Here is a 25550-nt window from a genome sequence, read left to right as displayed (position 1 = left end):
CCCTCCCCATGCTGGGATTACAGGTGCCTGCTGCCTCCCTCAGCTTTTCCGAGGGCACTGGGGATAGAATTTGGCCCCCTGCCATGCTTGCTTGTGAGTTCTCTTCTGACTGAGGCAGCTTTCCGGTTGTGTTCTGGTTTCTGTACAAACCTTGTTCGTTTTCTTTGTTAGAGTCCCATCAATAAGTAAAAGTCCCATGGTGGCTGGAGTGCTGCAGACCTACTGTGCTTCTTGGGGCCACTGTGCTGTCTGCATGGCAGTCGTGCCTTCTCGGACTGTACCTAACAACCTTTTCACTATGGGTAGAGAGATTCATCCCCTAGCAAGGACTGACATTGTTGCTCTCAAAATGCTTATAGAAAAATCTCCAAAAGATTCTAACTGGGATTCTAGTGTTAGCAGAACGCACATTTCACAAGAAACCTTGTAAAGAATTTGCTTCAGTCTTTCTCTGAGCCTTTACTGCCTCTGAGGGATGGTGAGCCGCCCTAAGTGTGCCTGCAGAGGTGTATATAACACGGCTGTCGATGGTGCATTGTCATAGCAAAAGACTGGAGAGAAGCCAGTACGTCAACCAGAGATAGTTGAGTTATGAAACACATCACAACGGAATGTTATACAGCCATGTGAATCAGCTGTGTGTGACAGTGCAGGCTGAGGTCTGCATTTTATTCAGTGAGAAAGCTAGGATCTAGAACAGTTAAGATTTCATAATGTTGCTGGGTGTGGTGACATACGCCTTTAATCCCAGCACTAGGGAGACAGAGGCAGGTGGAGGGATCTCTGTGAGTTTGAGGCCACCCTGGTCTGCATAAGCAAGTCCAGGACAGCCAGGGCTACACAGAGAAACCCTGTTTCAAAATACCAAAAAAAAAAAAATTTTTTTTTCGTAATGTTACTGTGTGCTTGTGTATGCACGTATTTTTGTGTATTTAAACTTTGAGAGAGCACAATGTCCTCGTATATAGATAGGCTGTCTCTGGAGAGTTGGCTAACCAGGCTGACCAGTGTTTTTCTTTAGGGAGGGCAGTTGCTGACTGGGGCAGGTTTAAATGGTGGACATTTTTCATTCTAAAAGTATTTTTGAACTTTCCGTCAAGAATTTTGTTTCACTGATTCTCTCTGGCAGCTTCCAATCCAATGCACTTGACAAGCAGCAATTGGCATGAGCAGCGCCTTGGGCAACACTGTTACCTCCATAGAAAGCCTGGTTGGGTAGGAACTGGCTCTCGACCATGGGAAGGAGGGTATGAGTGGACAGGAGGCCCGTGCAGAAAGACTAGAGGGCTGTGTTGGGGGGATGGTGCAGGGCGAGATGGAACTGGATTTGGGGCATGAATGGTGCTTGAATCGAGGGTAGGCACTGGACATAAAAGAGGTTTGCAGGGAGTGAAACGTGTATGAAAGTCCTGGCCAATGGGAATTGCAGTAATTGTAAGATCTCCTGGGACCATCAGGCAGGCAATTGGAGAGGTGCGTCCCGCTCTATTAAGGCAATTTTGGGGTGTTATTTCCATAGCTTAAGTTTATAGCAAAGCCAAGTGTCCTCTCCACTACTTAAGTTTGACCATGGACTAATGGAAAATTTAAGTTGTAGAAGCATCCTGTTTTGTAGTGGGCCATTCAAAGCAAGATAATTATTTTGTTTTGCAAATTCCCATTGCATATGCGTACTGTACAAAGCCATTCACAGTTACAAACCAAAGAGCTTACGTCAAGGAAATGAAGCTAATGCATTGTTCCAATCTCCAGTACCGTCTGAAAAAGCTGAATGAACGGTAACACTTTTAATGTTGGTGTGTCTGCAACAACCTACATAAATAATTCCCAACACACTGTGATCTTCATCTTTACACTTAATGCAGAAAATTCCATTTCTCACATACAGTATAAAACCTCCAACATATAAGACTGTGTGCCTTGTAAATGTCTTGTTCCCTGAGGGTGCCTGGTTTGCAGTGACCTGTTAGTGAGTGGTTGTGACCATTATGGTTAATATTTAGGCAACACCTTTCATATGCTTTTCATTGCTCATCTTTAACAGACAGGGTTGAGATACTGCTGCATAGCAGATGCCTCTATTAACACTGTGTACAGTACATATGGACAGGTGCATGTGTGCAAGTGTGTGTGTGTGTGAGAATGTGTACGTCAGAGGAGAGCATTGCTTGGCTGTCGTTCCTCAGGTCACACCTGCCACATTATTTTTAGAGACAGAGTCTCTCACTAGCCTGGAAGTCATCAGGTGGACTGAGCTGCCTGGCCTGAAGCCTCAGGAATTTGCCTGTTTGCACCTTACCAGATCTGGGGTGAGGAGTGTACAACATCATGCCTGGTTTTGGGTTCTGGAGAATCGAACTCAGGTCCTCAGGCTTGCAAGGCCAGCACTTAACCAACTGAACCATCTCCCCAGCACACCACCCCCAGTATTATTTTTAATAATGAGAGGTGAGTGATGTGTACAGCTAGCCTGCCTTCAGAATCTTTCCTATTCTTTTGTGCTTGGTGGCTAGGAAGGGGGGGAAGAATTTAGTTCAAATCCAGTACACGGCCTTGGTGATGCCTAAAACCTTCATGAGCTTTAGGGGCCTTGCATGGAAAACAGATTGCTACTTTTTAAATTATGCCAATGCAATAAGAATATATTCCTGGCCTGGTAACAATTACGCCATAAATAGCTACTCACAGTATGCATGCTTAAAAAATTCTAAACATCAACACTAAGGCTGTCTAAGCTTGCAGTGATGTCTGATGCCATTAATTCTGACACTAAGAAGCTAATAAATCTTTATTTCTAGCATACGCTCAGATCTGAATGGAATGTTCCAGGTACAGCAGTTGTCTGCATCCTAACTCATGTTAGGCCTTTCCCATAGTTTAAGAAGAGTTTGCTTTTATGCTATTTTTAAAGTTTAAGTTTTTTAAAATTGCTTTTTAGTACTTGAGATTTTGTGAATATTCCAGCAGGAGAAGGAGGCTGGGGAGAAGTGAGGGAGGAGAATATGAGGCACTATATGTTGGTAGTGAGAGAGCACTGAAATCCGTGTGTGTTTCCATGGAAACAGGCGTTTGAATTTATGTTATACATCAAAGCAATTAAAAAATAACCCTAGTAGTAGATGGAAGTCAAGTTAACACAGGAAATGACATTGTCATGAAGCCATGGTTCCTTAGTCAAGAAACAGGGGTGAGTTCAGTTTTGTTTGGTTTTGTTTTGTGGTGCTGAGGGTCCAACGGAAGACTTCCGGAATGCTCAGCACACTGGGCCCCTGAGATACACCCTGAGCTCCAGGAGCACTCTGTGAGGAGGGAGGCAAGCTGGCTTTCTCCATGAATTACAGAAGCAGAACGGGATAGCTACTGTCAGTCAGTACCTCCCTCCCATGGCAGCCACTGCTCAAAAGCCATAATCTGTTAGCGTCTGTGGACATTCGCTGGCCTGGACAAGGACATGGCATATTGTGGGATAGGAGTTTGATCTCGGGGAAGGAAGCAGGAGGCACAACACTTGGTCTGGCGAGTATTTGAGTTCAGGGCCAAGCGTTGCTTAGGATAATATTGTGTGAAGGCCCCTGATGCTCAAGTCTCACACCTTGTCCCTTAAGTTTTAGGTTGGGGTTTGAGGTAAACTAGTGCTTGTTCAGTCTGTTCCCTGTTGCTATGATAAACACTATGACCAAAAGCAACTTGAGAAAAGGGGTTATTTGGCTTACACTTCCGGGTCACAGTTCAAACCACTGAGGGAAGTCATGGTGGGCACACAAGCAGGAACAGGATGGAACCATAGAGCCTGGTTACTGCTCACTCCAAAGATGCACGCTCAGCAGCCGTTCTTAGACAGCCTGGCCTAGGGATAGTACCAGCCTTCAGTAGGCCCCCATATCAATTACTCATCAGGAAAATGCCCCACAGACCTGCTCACAGGCCAGGCTGATAGAGGCAGTTCTTTCCTTGGGAGATCGTCTTGCCAAGTGAATCAAGTTATATTCAAGATTAGCCATCATGCCCTTAAAAAAAGAAAAGAAAAAGACTAAAAACCTAGGCAAATGTAGATGATTCTGTAACTGATGCCACTTGTCCCCTGCCCATCCCCCGCTGCTAGTCATCTCATTTCACTTGTTTTATCTGAAGTGTAAAGGCAACTCTCACTTCATTACACCTGACCCCACTTCAGTAAACGTCCTATTTCCAGCTTCATCCCAAACATTGCTTGAGTAAGCAGAAAGGCCTGAACTGAGTTCAACACAGCAGTCAGTTTTAATTTTATAAATGCTCTATAATGTTCTTATAAATTATTCCACTTTTATCTTCGATATGGTGAAATTTGTGTTTCAGGACTTCATGGAACTTCTTTTTCTCCTTGACCACTCAGTGTAGAATCTGTAGTGTTCACACAGATCAAATGAATGTGTGTATATTGTATCAATTTGATAAATGTGCCTTCTTCTTATTTTTGGTTTTATGAGACAGGGTTTCTCTGTGTAGCTTTGGCTGTCCTGGACTCACTTTGTAGACCAGGCTGGCCTGGCCTCCCAACTATTGGGATTAAAGGTATACATCACCGACTGGCGTGTGTTTTCTTTTTCAAAAAGATTTTTTAAAATGTTTGTCAGTATTTTGCATGTGTGTATGTGTGCTGCACGCATGCAGTGCTAACTGAGGCCAGAAGAGGGTGCTGGAGCCTCTGGAGCTGGAGTTCCAGGAGCTTGTGAGCCATCACGTGGTGCTGGGGATTAAACCCAGGTCCCGCGGAAGAGCAGCAAGTTCTCTTAACCCCTCAGCCATGTGCCCAGCACCATAGGCCTCTTCTTACCCTGGAATTCTGGTCACTTAATTTTTACTGTCAGTTGAAAATACTCAGGGCATTTTCCTTGGTCAGAGTGTCCTGAATGAACTCGTTGGGACACATGTCACTCTTCAGTTCCATTATGTGCTGTGCTGCAATGGGATGTCATCTCTCCCATTAAAATATAAGTAACCTTAGAGAATATATATGTTAAACCTCTAATAATACCTCAGAAAAAAATTATGGGGCTTGAACAGTGACATAATCAGTTGGGAGAAACCAGGCCCCTTGGGAAGTGCAATGTAAGACGCACAAAATGCAAATGCCCGCAGGGTCCAGTATTAATAGAAGTTCACGCACTGGCCAGGTGAAAAGTGGGGGCCCTAACTGTATTTCTACCTATCAAATTCTGGTGGAACTCAGTTTTCAACAACACAGTTGTATGGCACTTATACAGAATATCCAGAGGAAACATTAGGGATCATAGTCTTGTGGCATAGTATATGAGGCGTTGGACATGGAGGGCTGGCTTAGAGTGGCCCCCCGAAAGGAGTCAGAAGGATGGCAGAGGAGGGACAAAGAACATGGAGCTGGAGCACCCACTGGGCATCGCTGAAACCCGGCACTGGCTGTCCTAACAGGAGAGATAGTCGCCTAAGTCACCTTTCATGGTTGAGGCCCAGGGTGAGTGACGAAACTGTCTGGGTGGTTGTGCCAGAGCACACCCAAAAATCACTTCTAAAATGGTCCTCACCTCCTCTCAAACTTCTCATGGCGGTGCTTCTGAGAGCTGTGTCGGGGCTAGGATGCACACAGGCTGATAAAGGTGCACACCTGTGCTCTTGCACGTCCACGCTCTTGGGTAGTGGAGGTCTCCAGTGTACACTGAAAAAACGGGAGCATCTCTGCTCCTAAAATAGTCAAGATGCGTGATCGCATTGCGGCTTGGCACAGTTAAGTTGTCAAAGTGAATTATTTCACTCTATAAAAAAAAGAAAGAAAGAAAGAAAAGGCAACATACATAATTAAAGAGCTGGATCTAGGTTTCCTAAGGAATGATGGAAGAAGACTGTTAGGACTGAACAGTTGACAACTCCAGGGGCAGCAAAGCTAGTGTTACTGATTAGTCTTTGGAGAAAGCCAGACCATAATAAATACAGACAATAAGTTATCATAGTTACAGTTATAATACCATTCCAGTTCCTGCTCTCCAGCCAACACTTCTCACCCTGTGTGAACTTGTGTTGCAGGAAAGTGGTTCTGGATCAAAAACAGCCAGTCCTGAACAGAGTGTCTGCAGTCAGCTAGAATGTTAGGTCAGAAATAAGATTTTCCTAACAGAAAAAAGGTGTTGGACGTGGAAAATGACCAAAAGAGGATGTCAGAGAATTTCCTTTATTGCAGACCCAGACACCTGAGTTCTAGCAAGTAGCTGCCGGTCTTCTGTAGTGGAGGTGTGATAGACAGCAGCAATGACACCCTACAGTGGTCCCAGCCATTCAGGCGCTCTGACACTCTTGATTTTTGTGAGCTTTATTCATTCACCATTGTTGCTTTAGGTAGGGTTGGACGCAGTGCAATTAGGAGAATGTCCCCCCACCCTTAATTTGTTGGTTGTTTTCCTTGTCCAGCGAGGATGTCAGTGGGTGAGTAGCATAATTCTGACGGTGGTAGTTTACTAGTCAGTAAATCTCACTGGTAGAAACCTCCATTTTTGATTGAAGTCCTCTTGGACCACAAATACAAGAGGTAATTTGTATAAAACTTTTAAGTGAGGACGGTGTAGGCGCAGTCTTTGTCACTGGTAAGAGATAGCCAGCCTTTAGCTGAGCCTCACCTGGATTGTCTCATGAATTTGTCCCTGGCCACCACTGAGTTACTAACAGTGAGGCTCGGAAGCATGCTCACAGCGCCGGAGGAGACACAAGAGGATGCTGGTAGGATGCGGCCTAGGTTGCCATGGTTTCCTACATACAACACTGTTGTATAGAATGAAAATCACCTGTAGACATTGGCTCTCAAATGTCTCTACTTTGGAACCACCTGCATTTGCCTGTTCGTTTTGTTTTTTCTTTTAAGACTTGGTACCTGTGCCCTCATTGGATTAGAGTAGTACCTTGTATAATGGATTTGAAAAGCAAACAAACCAAATGATTCTGAGATATTAAAAAAAAAAAGTGAAGGATCCTACTTAGGGCCGCCATAGATCTTAATATTTTTAAAAATATATAATGATTATATATTTAACAATATTTCATATAGTGTATTTTTATCAAATTTATACCCAGTTCCTCAGTTACTCCCAGTTACACTCCCGTTCTCCATTCTCCACAGCCTCTGAACCTTTGTCCTCCTTGTTGCTGTCTCCGCTTCCTCCTTCCACTGGGTTCCGTTTGTGCTGCTCCTTTATTTATGGGCGTGGCACCATCCACACTTGAGGAAAACTCACTCCCCCCTTCCCAGTGCTCTTTAGGTATGGGAACTCTCATGTGCCCTCCCTGCACCACGCTGTACCGCTCACCAGCTTGACCGCCGGCCGGATCATTTGCAGGGAACCACAGCTACTGTGAGAGCACGGGCAGGCGCACTGGCTATCTTTGCTTTAGTCCTCCCCGACCACTGGCTTTGCCAGCCTTTCTGTTCCCTCTTCCTCCATTGTCCCTGAGCCTTTGTGTGTATGGTGGGTCTATGTGGGGTGGGTGGGATGTGTGGGATGGTGGCGATGGGAGGAATATAGGTAATCCTGTTTGTAGCTGAGCATTCCACAGACATTTATTCTCTGTACTTTGATCAGCTGTGGGTTTCTGCGTTAACCACGGTCCGGCGCTAAAAGGAAACTTTTCTGATGAGGTCTGAGGTCTGCACTAATGTATGGTTTGAGAGGCTATGTGACATTAGAGGGCAGTTTGACATTGTATCCACTCAGCAGAGTAACAGTAGTTGGTTCACCCCAGGGTCTGTGAACTTCCCAGGCATGGGTTCTTGGCCAGTTTACAGTATCAGCAAACATCTCCTCCTGTGGAGTGAGCTTTAAACCCGATCCGGAAATGCTTGCCTTCCTGTGTACCATGTGTGCCGCCCTTGCAGCCATGCATATAACATGCCACACCAGGCATTGTTTTAGTTCACAAGGTTCACAGCTGCGTCCAGTTGTTGATGACTCCCCCTTTCACCCCAGATGCCCTGCATAGCACGTTGTAGTACTACGAAAGTTAACCAGCAGGGAGGAATGAGTTCCGATCAGAAACAGCTTGGTGTCTCCATGGCCTGTGACAGAAGTGTACGCTGTGTCTTCAGCAGTAGGATCTTATCGTGGAGTTCCGGTGGGCAACCAAGAGCAAAAGATCAATGACAGTAACCTTTATTGCTTGTGTGTGTGTGTGTGTGTGTGTGTGTGTGTGTGTGTGTGTGTGTGTGTGTGTGTATGGGTGGGTCATCTGGGACACTGTTGACTAACAACTGGTTTCCCACATCTGACACTGGGCCTTTTGTTTGACAACCTTTAGCTTCTGGTGGCACTGTTATTCCCCTGTGGGAGAGAACTCCAGTTAAACTTTAGGAAGCTTATAAAGCAGTAGGTTTCCACATAGCTCTCCAAACATCTGTAGTGTAGGTTAATCCCTCCCTGGCGCCTCGCCCATCCCTCTCCTCCTGTCCTCCTTATCTAACCCTCCCTGCAGATTTTTATATCCTAAACCTCCATCTGTCAGTCAGGGCTTTTATTTACAGAAGTTCTATATGTTTGTTTTAAAACCGCCGATAGATGAACAAAATAATTAAATCGCTTGATAATCTTTTGATAGAATTTGGCTGTGTATCTGGGTCTTGTTTTTTAGCTCGTGCACATTAATATATTGGCAGCTTAGGGTTTTATATTAAATGCTGATTTATTAGACTGCTTGCTTGCTTGCTCATTTACATTTATTTATTTACTTACTTACTTACTTACTTACTTACTTACTTACTTACTTTTTGGTCTCACTGTGTGCCAGGGAACCTAGAAGGGCTCAAACTCCAACCGTTTCTCTGCCTCAGCCCTCCCAGTTTCTTGCATTAAAGACTCTCTGAGTCTTGAGTCTCAGAAGTGAGTGGTCGGATCGATTGTTATGCCAGTAATCCTCGCTGTTAACTGTGTCGACTGATGGGGGCTTTGTCTACTTTCCTAGGTACCACTTAAGAAACCAACTTAGATGCCACTGCTTGGCACCACAGCAGTTTTCCAGACAGCAAGTCCGTGGTTTCCTTTCCTCCCTTACAGACTCTTCTGACAAACCTACAGTGTGTCAGAGCCTGGCTTTGGCTTCCTGTTCATACTTAGTAAATGACAGATGAGCATGTGTGTCTCAGGGCTGTCCCCATGGAGGGACAACAGTGCAGATATGCATGCAGACAATGATCGTGCGTGTTGGGGTAACAGGAAGAGAGTTGCAGATAGGGCGTAAGGATGGGTAAGCATCAGATCCTTTGAGGAAGGTAGCACAGCCTCTGCTTCCAGAAACTTCCTGGACTTGTCCCGACAGATATAGGAAGAAAGCCCCACCTCCCCTAATGTCCGAAAGGAGTTCTGGCTGCCCATCAGGTCTAGGCTGCCTATGATCATGTCAAAGTCTGCGTCAGATCAACTTTCAGCTAAGGAGCAAATGATTTTCTGAATTTACCCTTCCTTAAACCTCTCCCTTATAAAATTTGGTGATAAATGGGGCGTGGTGGTGGAGTTCAGCTGGAGACTAGCCAGAGGCTGCGGGTCAGCCCATGGCTGTGTGCTTCTCTCCCACACAAACAGTGGGAGGAGACTAAGAGCGTGGGAGCTGGCTGAGGGGTGGGCTAGAGGGAAAGGGCTAGGCCTGGGGGCTGCAGGGTTGCTGGCTGAGCCAAGCCGGACTTAGACCAGACGGTGTGCATGGGCTCTTGCGCACCATAGCCACAAAGACGCCACCTTTGTTCCACGTCATGGACGAAGGGCTGATTTGTTTTCACACTGACTTCTTAGAGCATAGCTTTATAATTAGTAGAGTCTTAATTGTGATTCATCACACGGCCTGCACATCAAAATTACTGTCTTTTTTGGCCTTTGAAAAACTCAATATTTGTCTGAAGTGTGTGGTGTTCTTTGCTTGTTCATTATTGCTTACATTTAAGCAAAGTCCTGACTCAAAAGTGGAAATCACAAACACGTCCTCTTAACTTTATTAGCATGTAAGGTGTGCCCGTGACTGGGTTGTACAGTCTTGCTGGAATCCTACAGCATTGAAGCATCTGTCTTGTTCCAAAATCTCTAAGAAAAATTAGAAGCCTTTGCCTGCCTTCTGTTCTCCTGCCTTTTTAAATTCATGACGGTTCTAAGAGCTCTAGTTTTGACTGCCAATCACCATGCTTTGTCCAGAGTCCCTCAGAGAACAGAATCAAAGCGTGAGATGACATCTGAAAGGAACCGTTATATTTACATCTCACTGTATAGCTAAAGTCAAGTCAATGCTGGCAGCAGTACTTAACGCACACAGCATCAGTGAGCTGGTGAAGTCTGGAGGTCTGAGGATGCTGTGCCAGCCTCCAGAGCCAGGAGTGTATTATGATTTAATGGCACCGCTCTGCCGCGTTTGATCAACAGCCCTAGAAAAACATTTTGAAGCAATAAAGCATCCATTTGGCTCCCAAGTAATGAGAGAGCCATTGCTCTTTGCATTAATTATTTATTCGGGAAGAGAAGTGACCAACTGCTAATAAGCTTTACCCAATGAAGGGCGCTTAAAACAAGAAAATGCGAAGGCGAGGCCGTCTTTGGTTTCATGTGCAATTAACAAAGACAAAGAGCAGAGCAGTTGGTGGCCTCCGTGCCACGTGACTGTGGGTCGGCTTTACTTAAGTGTCCATGCCTGTTGGAAGGGGTGAGTGCTTCTGGGCTCTGGAAGGAGTGAGGAGGTGAAGACTGGTGAGTGGCTCAGACGGGGTCATTTTTCTCGCTTGCCGCTGTAGGTAACTTGCTTGTTTAGATCAGTGGTGGCTCAGTCCACTAGTTTCCACGTTAGAGAATGGTCCCTTTTAAGTTTTCCTATATGTTATTTCTTTGTAACTCATGAGATCTGCTGCATAGATAGTAAAATATTTAAGTTTGTTAGTTGCTCAAGCGATTGGACTTGGGGAAATGTATCTGTTGTATAAATGCATCTCGAATAGATTACATGAAAATAATTGTTTGGGGAGGAATGCAGCATTTTGCCCTTGTACCACAAGTACATACGTGGTCCCTTCCTTGCAGTGAGCACTAAGGTGTCAACAACTTCAAGACAGAAGCCATGATACTGCATTTATAAGAAGAATGTCAGTTAGAATCTTATTTTATGGACCTTTGGTGTTCAAACAGCTGGCGGTTCCTATTCCACCAGCTTAATACAATTTCCTTTTGTTATTTTCAATGTCAAGAAAAATAATGAAGTCACAATTATTTTTTTTTTTTCCCCTCAAGCTAACCATTTTCATGCTAAGGCTTCCACTGCGCTCTGACTAAATAAAGTAGCAAAACAATTTCTGCACAATGAGAAGAAAAGCCTTGTGGATCTTACTCACATAGATAGTGGAAATACCATAGTAAGTCAGTTAGGAAATTTAATTCTACATTTGTTTTTTTGTTTTTTTGTTTTTTTCATTTTCAGTTTAAAACTCTTTTCCATTTTGAAAGCTGTGTGTCATTTCAAGTCACTTGGAAGTATATTTAAAACCAGGTTTCAAGGTACATTCCGTGCAGTAAAGATGCTTGCTTATTTGTGAACGTTGTCTTTAGAAAGAGGCAAGCATCCTGATTAGTAGCAACAGGGCTAGAGTTCAGCCAAGACTCCTGAGCTCTGTCCTTTCCTGGAGCGCGTTACATCACGCCAATCAAAACTCGTCTGTGTTTCAGAGACTTTCCTTGTCTTCTTCCAGGAAATAAAGACTCGGATGAGGTAGAGCTACCAGGTTTGTAAACTGCCTCTGGTTGGTCATTAATAATCATTAAATTGTATTGTTGCTTTCAGATAATCACTCCATTCAGAAGGCTGATGCTGTGTGCTGAGAATAGGAAAGAGATGGAGGATTGGATCAGCTCTCTGAAGTCAGTGCAGAGCCGAGAACCGTATGAGGTAAAGAACCGTCTCCCTGTTCCGTGTCCTTAGGGAACAGGCATGCACAAGAGCGGCCAGGAGCTAAAGCGAGCCTGTGCAGAAATCTGTATTGGCAGGCTCGCTGGGAGCTGTTTGAAGTTGATTTTGGTTTTACTTAAAAGTGTTTCAGTGTTCAGAGTAAAGGGTTGAAAGTTTGGTCCTCGCCACCAGCACGCATGAGTCGAAAGCCTTGCTCTCCTGTTTGGCAACTCTGTCCGAACATTTTCTTTCTAGGTGGCCCAGTTTAATGTGGAACATTTCTCAGGGATGCATAACTGGTACGCCTGCTCCCATGCCCGGCCCACCTTCTGTAACGTGTGCAGAGAGAGCCTCTCTGGAGTTACGTCCCATGGACTGTCCTGCGAAGGTACTGTAGCATTCCCACAGCCAGAGCCCCATAGACGCTCATCATGGGCACTGTGCCATCACGAAAGAAGCAGACACACTGCAGTATAAACCCCTTTGCTTGGTGGGGGCAAGGCCTGGGAGATTGGAGTTTTGTTCTAGTTCGATGTTGGGCTCTACACACATGGGACTAACTTGGGGAAACGCTGTTGCTCAGCATCAAAATTCGGTGTTCTCTTGAAGGAACTAACTACTACTGTCCAAAACCCACTTGAGCTTGGTAGCATTCTAGTGCTCTGTGTTCTAATTGACCATGGAGACCAGTTTATACTCTTTAGCAGAATTCCTAATGGTTATTTATATTTGCGTTATTTAAAATCTTTTCCTTTACTTATGCTTTATTTAAATGGATATCATTTTGTGTTTTCCTTTTCTTTTTTGCACAACATTGGGGATTGAACCCAGAGCTTCCTGCGCACCAGGCAAGCACTGTACATCATGTCATCCTCATGTCATTGTTTAAAACTTCTTTACCATTCTCTAAAAGTAAGACCCATGCAAGGGCTGGAGAGTTGGCGCAGTGGTTAAGAGCACTTCTTGTTGTGGCAGAGGACCCGGGTTCAATTCCCAGCACCCACATGGAGGCTCACCATCTCCTCACACCAGCACATGTGGTGCACAGACACACATGAAGGCAAAGCACTCCTACACAAAAAATAACTTTTTAAAAAATCCAAAACAAAAAAGACCCATGCTAGTGTTTCCTTTCTTTCATTTTTTCTCATGCCAAATTTTTAATTATAAGATGTGTGAGTTATTAATTTAGGGAACTGTGAGCACCAAAGACAAATCTGCCAGTAGCTACCAAGGGAAAGCTCGTGACTTCTTCAGTGGTGAAGAGTGGAGAGTGTTGGGCATAATTTTTTGAACTATGTATAGTACCGATACCAGCTGCTTCTCAAATGTGGTCGCATTGTAATTCTGAGCACATGCAATTAGTGTTTAAATTAAAGTAGAGATAGATTCCCACTCCGAATGGATTCCAAATGATAAAATCTGCGACCGCCCTTGTGTCAGCTCTCTACTGAGTCCACACACAGCTGGGGACTGAGCTCTGCATCGAACCTCCTCTTTCTGCTGCCAGTTCAGAATGTGACTGACTTATTGCATATAAACAGAAGTCAGGTGGGCATAGACTCACTATAAAGAAAAATACAGCACCATTAATAATTTCCTAATTGAATTGAGAATATGAAGTATAATCCCAGAGAGCAGTTATCCTTCACAGTTATTTAAATAGTAGCTGAACAAGACAAGTTTAAATGGTAATTAAAAAAATCAATAATATCAAATACATAAATATGGATTCTTGTCTTAACTACTGTTTAACATTTAGGAAGATTCCACATGGTAAAGACTAAATATTGGAATTAAAAAAAAACCCTTAATTTTACCACAGTATTTGTGACGATTTTGTTACTTTGGAGCATTATAGGACAGGGAATGTGATGTTTTTCAGCCCTCTCTGGAGAAACTCAGCTGCCATCTAATAAAATACAGGTACAAAAGAGTCACTTGCATTTCTTGATGACCATAGCAAGAGTCTGGCTTGTCACTATTACTTGGTAGGCAGGCTTGTGAGTCTCAAGGCCCATTGCATGGAGCACTTTATTATTACAAAGTTTAATGTTTGTTTTAAACATGCTGTGTCATTTCTAATGGCAAGATTTCGAAGTAATGGGGGAACTATATAATTTTACCATCTCCTATGTCTTTGCATGGAACTTCCTATATTTCAGGCTGGTTTTGAACTCACAGACATCCATCTGCCTTCAGCTCCTGAGCGCTGGGATTAAAGGGATAAGCCACAGACTCAGCTCCAGTTTACCTCTTTGCCATCTTTGTGACTGTTACCCAAAATGCCTGACTGTTTTCTTAATATGCTTGCCCATAAAGACACTTCTAAATTATGTTCACCTTATAACAGTTTCAAACTATTAATATAAATATACAAAACTATTAATATAAATACATATTTATATAAATATAATTTATATATTTTATATATTATTTATACATATTAATATAAATGCAAGTGTCAGAAGTGTGTACCTCAATGAAGTTTCTCATATTAAACACATCCAAATAGGGAAACCTGCACCTACTTTGAGAAGTGGGATTTTACAAGCACTCTTGCTACTGGGTTATTTTGAGTATGTGTGCCTGTCTGTGGTTTTCTCATCTGAAGAACTAATTCTTTGGTGTTTATTTAGTTTCTTAGTAGCAATTACTAATTACATTATAACTGCTCCATAATTTAAAAAAATTAAAAGTTAAGACTTCATACTTGCTGGAGCCTAAACCTTTAAATAAACAAAACAAAACAAAGCAACAACTTGCCTCTTCCCTTATCTCCCTTTTCAAAATTTCATGCTGTAACTTCCTTTACTTGTATCATTTTTGTTTTTAGTGTGTAAGTTCAAGGCTCACAAACGATGTGCAGTGAGGGCAACAAATAACTGCAAATGGACCACGCTGGCCTCCATCGGGAAGGAGATCATAGAGGACGAGGACGGTGTAAGCGGCTGTGGCCCTGCCCCTTCCCCAGCCACCCCTCTCCTGCCCTTGCGGCAGAGCTTGCCTTGGGGGAGTCAATTGTCTGGGTTACACTGCAAGTGTTGGTTGACTGGGACTTCTGATTGTTAATGAATTGCTTCCTAGCTTTCCCCAGTTCTCTGCTTGTAGAGGAATCTGTTCTAAGTAAGGCTCAGTGCTTCTTGGCTAGGCTGCTGTTAAAGACCTTTATCCGACAAACTCAGCAGTCTTCTTCAAGGCTTAGCTGGGATGCTCATTCTGCAAATTCTGGGGCTTCCTCTCAGCAGTGCCCCCTTTCAAGGCTGGACGCCACTGTGTCTTGCATGTAAAACCTTTACATATCACTGTACTGTAAGACTTTGCATGCCTTTCTCTTCAGCCAGATTTCTGCTGAATCTCAGAAGATGAGCCTTTGTCTTTTCTTTGCACGCCTGCAAGGTTCAGGCAGGATAGATGGTCATACACGTGGAGAAAATGAACCAAGGACTCTGAGGACACACAAGATTGAGTCTGTAGAGTGAGAAGCCATCCCCCACCTTCTGCAGGCTGAGGATGGTGCCCTCCTCAGGCTTGGCCCTGACCACCCTTCCTTCCCATCTGCAGGTTGCCATGCCTCACCAATGGCTCGAAGGCAACTTGCCTGTGAGTGCCAAGTGTGCCGTTTGTGACAAAACATGTGGCAGTGTTCTTCGCCTGCAAGATTGGAAATGCCTTTGGTGTAAAACAATGGTAAGGGATTAGAATTATTCTGTACTTTTAAATTAGCATCTTTCCCTGACTGGGTTATCTGTGTGGTCCAGAGGCAAAGCAAATGATTTCTGGAATAGCAGACCCTGGTTGCTCACACACCTCTTTGTGACAAACTGGTACTCACTCATGGTTTTAAAGTGTATTCTCTGTACTGTGGCAGTGACACACTTGTGCATGTGCATGCCTCTCTCACTGTGTGTGTGTGTGTGTGTGTGTGTGTGTACGTGTGTGTACACACGCGCCTGTCTGCCTTTTCATTTCTGTCCCTGATCTTTTTCAAATGGTCCATTTATAGTAGTTGCTTGTGTTCAGATATTTCCTGTGTCACAGGATCCCCTTCTCATAGCTGCTTGTTTTTGTATTTGATTTCATCACATTTTACTATTCTCAGCACCCCCCTCCAATCAACTTAAGCCATGGTGCCTTTAAGAAGGCGTTACCAGGTTATTGTTGATATCTGAAATGTAATGTTGCTGCAGCCCTGTGTCTGCTCTCTGACACAATTCCAAATTCTGTTTGGCTATGTGCTGATGTGATTGAAGGTACATGAATGTTATATAAATAAATATTTTTTTAAAATTTGCATATGAACCAAGGAATAGTCTCCTTTCTGTCTGATGTTATGAAGACAATCAGTGTAAAAAGGCGGCCGGGCAGACAGTGCTGGGGCGGGCAGCTGCGTGCATACGTATTGTTGGCTGTGCTGTCCTGCCGCAGCAGCAACCGCCTTCCACTGGCGTAGCTTGTTCAGTGGTGTTTTGAGTCTTAACAGTCTTTTTAATGTTGGTGTTCAAGTTTGGAAGTTAACTTCCCCACCACACATACACATTTCAAATGTGGAAAACCCATTGCTTTTGTTAAATGTGAAGCAAATCAGCAGGAAGCACAAAGGATGGGAGTCTGACGTGTTGATTGTATCATTAATGAGGCTGACTTCTGAGAAAATCCTACAGCATTTCAGTCGGGTCTGATAGGTGTGCTGCGCCTCCTTCCAGATTTCTTTTCTTTTCTTTCTTTCTTTCTTTTTCTTTTTTTTTTTTAAGGGAGGAACATACCTTTAATTCCAGCATGTGAGATGTAAAGATAGGTAGATCTCTTATGAGGTTGAGGTCAACCTGATCTACTATATAGGGAGTTCCAGGTCATCCAGGGTGCATAGTGCATAGTGAGACCCTGTGTTTGCTCTGGCTGGCCCAGAGCTAGCTATGTCAACGAGGCTGGTCCCAGACTCACAAAGACCTGCTTACCTCTACCTCACTGGCGATATATATATATATATATAAATTTTTTTGTACATTGACTTGCATGTATGTCTGTGTCAGATATTGGAGTTACAGACAGTTGTGTAGCAACCTGTAGCTGGCAGACTTCTCACCTATAAGGGCCGCTGATGGATGCATATATGTGGTGCTGCTGGTGGGGCACAGGCTGGCCTTTGTGGCCAGGCCCTGTTGCTCAGACCACAGGAGCAGAGCCATTGAACTTATCCCTATCACCATTGGAGTGCCTCAACTTCATCCCCTTGTGTGACATTTTCTGTCCAACCTGTACTTTGACCTCCTGCCTAGAAAGTTTTCACAGGATCACCCTGTCTCTGGAGTCATAAACTTGAGCACTGTCCAAAGTCTAAACAGGTTCTTCCAGGATCAAGCATTTATTTGCTTAAGGGAGACTTGTTTTTATGGAGGATTTGTTTTCTTTGGTTTTGGTTTTTTGAGACAGGATTTCTCTGTGTTACCTTGGCTGCCCTGGACTCTTTTGTAGATCGGGCTGGCCTCAAACTCACATAGATCCACCTGCCTCTGCCTCCCGAGTGCTGAGATTAAAGGTATGTGCCACCACTCCCAGCGGAATTTTGTTTTTTAAAGCATGATCTCCGCCTTGGGGGGCGGCACTTGCTTCTAAATGCAGCGCTCGGAAGGAAGAACAGTACTTTTTAACCTGTGAGTTGTGACCCCTTTTAGGGGTATCAAATGACCCTTTCACAGGGATCACCTAAGACCATCAGAAAACACATTACTGTATGATTCTTCCAGCTTTTAATCCAACCGTGACTCTCTCTGTCCTGCCACATTATTCTGTCTTACAAGCCACATGTGTTTTGCTTTTTCCTTTATTTCACTGTTGTCTTCATTAGGTTTATGCTACTGTGATAAAGATGCAATGACCAAAATGAAAGTGGGAAGAAAAGGGTTTATTTGGCTTACAGGCCTATTATAGCCTATCACTGATGGAAGCCAGGGAAGGAGTTAAAGGCAGGAACCTGGAGGCAGGAATTGAAGCAGACTCCACTGAGAAAACAACTGGCTTGCTCTTCATGGCTGGCTCAGCCTGTTTTCTCACACAGCCCAAGGGTGGCACTTCCTACAGTGGCTGGGCCCTATCCTCCCACATCAATCATCAATCAAGAAAATGCCCCACAGGTTCCCTGTAGGCCAATCTTACAAATGCATCTTTCTCAACTGAGGTGCCCTCTTCCAGGATGCCCCTAGCATGTGTCGGGTTCACAAAATGTCAGTCAGCACAGCTTTATAATGTGTAGAGGTGAGCCAGGTGACTTTCGCATCTCAGTAGAACCCTAACCCTAGAGTAGCCTTACACCATTCCATGTTTTAAGGGAACACTACACACAAACAACACTTTCATTCTATGTGTATGAGTCTGTGTATGTGTATTCCCTGCGTGTGTGTGTGTGCGTGCGTGTGTGCGCGCGCGCACTGGGTATCCATAGAGGCCACAAGATGATGCCAGATCCCCTGAAACCAGTTAAAGAAGGTTGTAAGTCACCTTGTCTGTGCTGGGAACCGAACAACCAGTGCTCTCAGCCACTCCCTGTCCCTCCCAGTCCCAGCAAGACAACATCTTAAATCGTCAGTTCATCAACCCTTTCCTTTGTGGGCTGAGCGCCTCTCTTATTTCCTGCTCTCTGTGTGAGCTGTGCATTTACTGCTGGTTCTCTGCTCTGGGGTCTAGCTTTTTGTCCTGAACTTTTTGAAAGCACTTCAGTGTGTGATGAAGTATCTCAGAGAGGCTTTGTGCAAGTTGTCTTCATCTGCAGTGTATATGCGTCTGCTTTCACACAATCAGTAGTTCTAAGCAGTACTTAGCAGTCTGCGCTAATGAGACTGTACTTAAGAGTACATTGTGCACTTAAAAACAATTCTGTAGAGTGGCAGTGCTGTTACAGGTGACGCATGGCAACACCCCCCCCTTCTTTCCCCTAGCAAACTTAACTCTCATCCTAATTATTTCTGCCCTATCCTGTGCCAGTTACACATACTGACACCAGTCCCCTGTGACAGCTCTCTCGGCTGTATACCCTCTACCATTCATTGGCGTGGTTGTTGTTTTGCCGTCTGATGATGGGATTGTATAGGAGGACACCCAGTGCTTGCAGCTGTCATCTCATTCAAAAGGGCCAAACGAAGCTAATGAGAACCCCACCAAAGCAGGAGGTTCTTCCACTCGGCTGATTCGGCCTGTAATTTAAAGAACAGTGCCTGTGCACTTCGGCTCTGCGTTGCTCAAGCAGCGTTGTTGCAGATCTCTTCCTGTGTTTCTCCATGATTCCCACACATTTTTAGTTAGAACTGTCTGTCCAGGCAGTGGTTCAATCTCAGTACTCAAGAGGCAGAAGCAGGTGGATTCCTGAGTTTGAGGCCAGTCTGGTCTATAGAGCATATTCCAGAACAGCTAAGGCTACACAGAGAACCCTGTTTTGGTAACAGAACAACAATAAACTATCTTTGCACGCTAATTTTCCTAAGATACATTTGTGTTTATTATTGTGTCATAATTGAGAATTTTCCACAAGTAGGTCATCAGGGAGAATGAAAATCTCCATTAAATTTTAGTTATCCTCCTGAAAGGTCTGGCTTAGTTAACACACACATTTCTTAAAGGACCAATTAAATAAAGCCATATTGAATAGGTGTTTATGGAATATCTGCCTGACTAGCTGGCATGTGTGAAAGGCTCTTTAGATAGATATTCTGAGCAGCTAGGCTCCTCCATGATGAATTAACTCTGTTTTCTCACTCTGATTGTCTCTAGTGGGCTTGGTTCTTGTGCGTCTCTCCTCTGCCTTGCAGGGCACTGGTCTAGCAGAGGAAATAGTCATGGATAGTCTTATAACTCCACATGCAAATAAATAAATAAAATTTGATAGAATCAGTGCAGAAAGGGCTTGCACATTGCAGATTTTACTCAGTTTTATTAAATTGTATGTACATAATATTGAGTTACCCTCTCTCCCTCCCCCGTATTTCCTTTCTTCCCACTCCTTATTTTTCCCTGCTATCCTTCACTGAGCTGCACTGACTCTGACTACATATTACTTATGTTAGACAGCCACTGGAGCAGACTGCCCAGGCCAGAGTACACATGCACAGTGCTAGCCTGTCCCCTGGAAGGTAAATGCACCTTTACTGGTTCACTAACCACTAACACTGTGTAATAGTATCGATCCTGGACCAGCAGGCCTCTAGATGTAGTTTGTAACACAGAAAGGCTTGGATTTGCTGTTTTTACAATCCTTGAAGGTTTCTTTGTTTGCTGATAGGTACACACTGCCTGCAAAGACTTGTACCACCCCGTCTGCCCGCTAGGCCAGTGTAAAGTGTCCATCATACCTCCGATTGCACTAAATAGCACAGATTCTGATGGTATGTAGCAGTAGTGTAAGTATGTGTATTTCTGGCATATTTAATGTTGGATTAATCTCCTAGAATAAATAAACTGTAATTGGCTGTTTTGGTTAAGTTTTTTTTTTTTAAATAAATGTTGGGCTGTATATTTGATTGTTAACTAATTTTTTGTGATGCTGGTGCTATGACCTAGGATCTTGAAAAGCCAGCCATGCATCCAACCACTGAGCTACCTCCCCAGCCCAAACAAATATTTTGAAATGAGAGTTGTAGTGTAGCCACAACACACTGGCCATGCAGAAGATTAGGTTTTTTTTTTTTTCATCCCAATGAATGAAGATTATCATTTTGTACTGAACTCCTAAAAGGTTAATTTGCATGTGTTCTCTCACCATAATTGAAACTGCCCATTAGCATGGGCTACTGTTAAAATTTGCTCTCCTGTAATTTCACTGCAGGGATTTGTCGTCCTCTAAGTGCATTTTCTATTTCTAGAGTCTGAGAGGCTCAACAGTAAGTACCGAGGAAGCCTCCTGACTTGCCCAGTTTGGGAATAGGACAGTCATTGCTTCCTTCTCCACTAGCCACGTTACAAATGGCTTCTGCACGCTTATGTCGGCCTCCTGCTATGCTTCACGCACAGACATGTAACCTCGGTGCGTGTGCAGAAGTAAAGCCCACAGGATGTGTTCTTGATGCCCCCCCCCCACACACACACACTCCGGATATAACTTTTATTATAAATTTTAAAGTATTTTCTCAGGCCTCTGCAAGGAGCAGTTAGAATATTGTAAAATGCGAGACATGGACATGGATTATTGACAACTGTGAACCCGTAGCCTAGACTTGCTTTTCTTACAGATAATTTAGTCGGGTTGGCAGTCCATTCCACCTACTCCGTGACTGAGGCTTTATTGTCTTTGGTGTGATTTTTTTTCACTGCAGAATGTTTTCTAAAATGCAAATTTTATATTGCTAGGAAGCAAATAGTAAACTAGTCTAATAGTAAAATATTCTAATAGTAAAAGATTCTAATGATGTGCCGGCAATAAGGATGCCTCTTTATTTTTGCCCATTTCTCTTTCTTTTTACGAATGTCTCTTAATAATTGAAGAGAGAAAAATGTATGTATTACTGTTGTCCTGGGTTTGTTTTTCAGGTTTCTGCCGAGCGACCTTCTCATTCTGTGTCAGTCCCCTCTTGGTGTTCGTCAATTCTAAGAGTGGAGACAACCAGGGAGTAAAGTTCCTTCGTCGTTTTAAACAGTTGCTCAACCCGGCTCAGGTGTTTGATTTAATGAACGGAGGGCCTCACTTAGGGTAATTCATTAATGAGAAATCTTACTTGAGTCAAGTACAGTTCTAAGCATGAGATATGCCTTTCTGCTCATGAAAATTACAGTTTCCATGCACACCTTTAATCTCAGCACTCAGGAAGCAGAGGCAGGCAGATCTCTGAGTTCAAGGTCAGTCTAGTCTATGGATCAAGTCCAGGGCAGCTACGGCTACACAGAAAATCCCTGTCTCATAAAAGCAAACCAACCAACCAAATGACCCCAGAAAATTACATTTCCCACTAGACGTCTTTGCTGATCTCACTCCTTCCTTCATTTGAGCTTTGCCAAATTTTATTTACCATTATTCTTTTGGCATGACGCTGGTGATTGACTCTATAGACACACACATGCTAGGCAAGGCTGCGTCACTAAGCTATGTCTCCAGCTTAACGTTCTAATTATTATTGTTTGTTGTTGTTGTTTTTTGTTTTGCTTTTGTTGTTGGGTTTTAAGAGAGGGCTATGAGGCCCTTGCTGGGCTACAACTCTCTGTAGACTAGGCTGGCCTAGAATTCTTATGTAGACTAGGCTGGCCTGGAACTTTGTAGATTAGGCTGGCCTAGAACTCTGTGTAGACTAAGATGGCCTGGAACTCTCTGTAGACTAGGTTGGCCTGGAACTCTGTGTAGACTAGGCTGGCCTAAAACTCACAGGGAATGATCTGATCCTCCCCCTGAGCACTGGCATTAAAGATGTGCTCCCTAGTTAGAGCTTTTTTTTTTTTTTTTACTTTTATTAAATGTCTATGATTTACATGTCCTACACCAAAATCCCTCTCCTCCCCCCAGTAAAATAAAACATTGCTACAAATCATGGATCTGGTCAGAAGCGTACACTATCGTTACCAGATTCTCACTGGGACGCTACTGGATATCCCGTTGTTGCCATGTGTCAAGGAGATTCTTAATCTTTGAATCTGCAGGTCCTGCCCCTTCATGTGTTCCAGCAGGTCATACATGGGGGTGAAGTCAACTCAGAGCCCTAGATCAGGGCCCACTCCCTTGTCCTCAGGGCAGGGCCCACTCTCCCGCTCCCATGTCATCATGGCAGGGCCAGCTCTCCTGCTTCTCAGGGCAGGCCTAGTTAGATCTTTTAACACAACTTTTCTAATGTTGTTCAACTTCCTTATATCAATTCCAAACTGGTTAGCAGAACGTCCAAATTCTAAAATGTGTATGAAAGTATTGTAAGCGTGTATCAAACAAATACTTAGTTCTAGAACAGATAAACGTGCATAGATGTAAAATACAAATTAATATTCATAGAAAACTAATGCAGATTGATATCTCTACACACAGCCCGTGAGTTAACCAAAGGCCTGTCTAGTGCCTCAAGGGCAGTATCTGAAGGGTCTCAGGCTGACTTCAGACAAATAATCAGGGACTCTTGTTGGCTGTCTGTGATGCTGTATAACTTAAAAGTCTAAAAGTGAATATGAGCTGCCTGGCATCTTCCCTGCAGGGGATGTGCTATGGGGTACTGCCCCCTTTTCAGTGTCTCTGGATGACTTTTCCCATAGGGGTGCCATGTTGTCTTGTGGGGTCATCTATTCTCTCAACCTCTGAACATCCCTCCTTGTGTGATTTCTGGAGGATGTTGCACAGGACCTGACGTTTACCAAGGGACAGTGGGATGTGGACAGAATGACAAGGAAGGGAGATAGAATTAAAGGGAAAGCGTGAGACTAGGACGGAGAGGATGCCGAGAGCCAGCGCTGGTAAGGGCTGGGGGCTGTCTTCAGGAGCCGCCCCAGTGTCCCCCACACCTGAGATGGTTCTCTCTTGGTTTGTAATTCCTTGGGAAATGACATAAATGACATGTCCTGTAATGGAAAAGGCACCATCCCGCTGCCTACTGTGCCCTCAGTTCTCTTTCCTGGCTCTGCTTCACTTCTCTTTTTCTCGTGTTTCATTCCCCTTTTCTTCTAGTTTTATCTCCACTTCTGCTTAGAACTATTATTTTTTTTTTAATTAAAGCTTTCTTGAGTTAACTATTGCACTCAAGTTAATTTTTACATAAGAATTCTTACGTTTAATATGAATATGGACAGTAATGAATATAAAATGAACAGGAATTGGAGAAGGCAGTTTTGAATGAACTTACAGTAAAACTCAATGTTTCACTTTCAGCTTAAGATTATTTCAGAAGTTTGACAACTTCCGGATCCTTGTCTGTGGAGGGGATGGAAGCGTAGGCTGGGTTTTGTCAGAGATTGATAAGCTGAACTTGAACAAACAGGCAAGTACACACAGGGGTGTTTGAGACAAGTTCTTCCCGTGTGGCTTAAGCTAGCCCTGAGCCCCAGGCTCTTGTTTCCCAACTTCCCTGAAAATGTTGCCATTCATTCTTCTGCAGTGCCAGCTTGGGGTATTGCCTTTGGGGACAGGCAATGACCTTGCTCGAGTTCTTGGCTGGGGAGGCTCGTATGATGATGACACCCAACTTCCTCAGATCCTGGAGAAGCTAGAACGAGCCAGTACCAAAATGTTGGACAGGTAAAAGAGATTTTCCTTCTGAAAATGTCAACATGAAGTTATTTGATACTTCCTGTTTTCCTAACTGTAAGTCCAAACTTCCTGGTCTTGTTCGTTATCACTGAGATCCTGAATAGAACCTACACAAAGTAGCCACTTAGTAAAGGGTGTTCTCGAATGAATGAATGAGTTCATTACTTAAATGCGGATGACCGTGTAGTTACTAATTTTTGTTTTGTCGTGGCTTGGGGATAGGGTTTCACTACGTAACTCAGACTGACCCCACGTTTCAGACCTCCTGTCTTGTTGTCTCTGAGTGTCAGTATTATAGGAGTGCACCACCATGCCCAGGAATACCAATTCCTTTAGTCACTGTTCAAGTCAGAAAGCTCAAATGCAGCTTCCTATAAATGGCGTAATCAGACCCATCATCTTGTGATTTCAGAGGACCTAAGAAAAGCACTGTGGTCTTCAGTTTGTGGGAGCCTCTTCTGAGATAGCCAAGCCCTCCCTAGGCTGGGGATGCCCCTCAGTGGAAGAAGGCTTGTCCTGGGTGGGAGGCAGAGAAAATGAATCCTGTCCCAGAGACAGAGGGCAGTTATGGAAGACACATGAAGATGAAGGACCTGTCATTATTTACACTGTTCTGGATCTCGCTCCTCTCCTCTCCCCTACCTATCCCCTCTCCTCCCCTCCCCTCCCCTCCCTTCCCCTCCCCTCTCCTCTCCTCTCCTCTCCTCTCTTCCTCACCTTCTCCCCACTTTGAACAGCCATGTATGAAACCGAAATCACAGTGTTTGTAACCTAACTGCTGTGGTGAAGGCATTTGGAATTTGGGCTTAGGGAGCAACAAGATTCTTCGGTAAAAGCCATAATTGCCCCACCCTCAAGAGTACAAGACAAATATCAAAATAGCATTACAGGCCTGAGCTCGCATGAATCAAAACAACTTTGATAGGATTAGCCATCTGTAGAACTCTTCCTGAAAACAAAATTGCATCAGGGAGCCGCCAGTCAAAAATGTAATTACCCTGAGATGAGCTATAACCTCAGTGTGGTAACCTTGTCTGTCACGCTGTAACGTTGTAACGCTTGGTTCTTGTGCGGACAGCATACTGAGAAATGGATCTGGATGGTAGAACCTTAGCCTGTATTTATTCAAATTGCATGAAGGCGGCACTCATTTAGTTGGGCCGTAATGATTTATAATCTGGGCTGGAGGTAGATTCAGAGTCTTCAATCCTTAAAAGAATTGGAGGTTAGAAAGAAAGGAAGAAGGTAGGGAAAATATAAAAGGGCTGGGGAGGTGGTTTCGTGAGTCAAGCACTTGCTGTGCAGCCCTGAATCTGTCTCCCCGGATCCTGTTCAAAGCTGAGTGCAGTAGCATATGTCTGCAACACGGTGCTCCTCATGGTAAAGTGGGAGGAGGGGACAGCAGAGTTCCCAGCACTTCACAGGCTAGCTCTCCTGCCATCCACAGCTA

The 25550-nt window shown here is 44.0% G+C and overlaps 1 protein-coding gene across 3 annotated transcripts in view; it reads left to right on the top strand.

Moving 5' to 3' along the window:
- Positions 1–25550, top strand: part of Dgkh (diacylglycerol kinase eta) — a 171870-nt gene that overhangs the window by 97033 nt on the left and 49287 nt on the right. For 2 of the 3 annotated variants that reach the window (XM_051160864.1, XM_051160863.1), the window contains exons 5-12: positions 11797–11901; positions 12157–12289; positions 14738–14844; positions 15466–15591; positions 20174–20276; positions 21418–21577; positions 23723–23831; positions 23949–24088. In XM_051160864.1, the coding sequence (XP_051016821.1) occupies positions 11797–11901; positions 12157–12289; positions 14738–14844; positions 15466–15591; positions 20174–20276; positions 21418–21577; positions 23723–23831; positions 23949–24088 (983 nt within the window). Of the gene's footprint in view, positions 1–11796; positions 11902–12156; positions 12290–14737; positions 14845–15465; positions 15592–20173; positions 20277–21417; positions 21578–23722; positions 23832–23948; positions 24089–25550 lie in introns of those variants that run through there. The other variant, XM_051160865.1, reaches the window with a different exon arrangement.

The sequence above is a fragment of the Acomys russatus genome, chromosome 18, assembly GCF_903995435.1.
Source record: "Acomys russatus chromosome 18, mAcoRus1.1, whole genome shotgun sequence".
Lineage (NCBI taxonomy): Eukaryota > Metazoa > Chordata > Mammalia > Rodentia > Muridae > Acomys > Acomys russatus.
The sequence above is the reverse complement of the archived record's forward strand: the minus strand, read 5'-3'. Positions and strand labels throughout refer to the sequence as shown.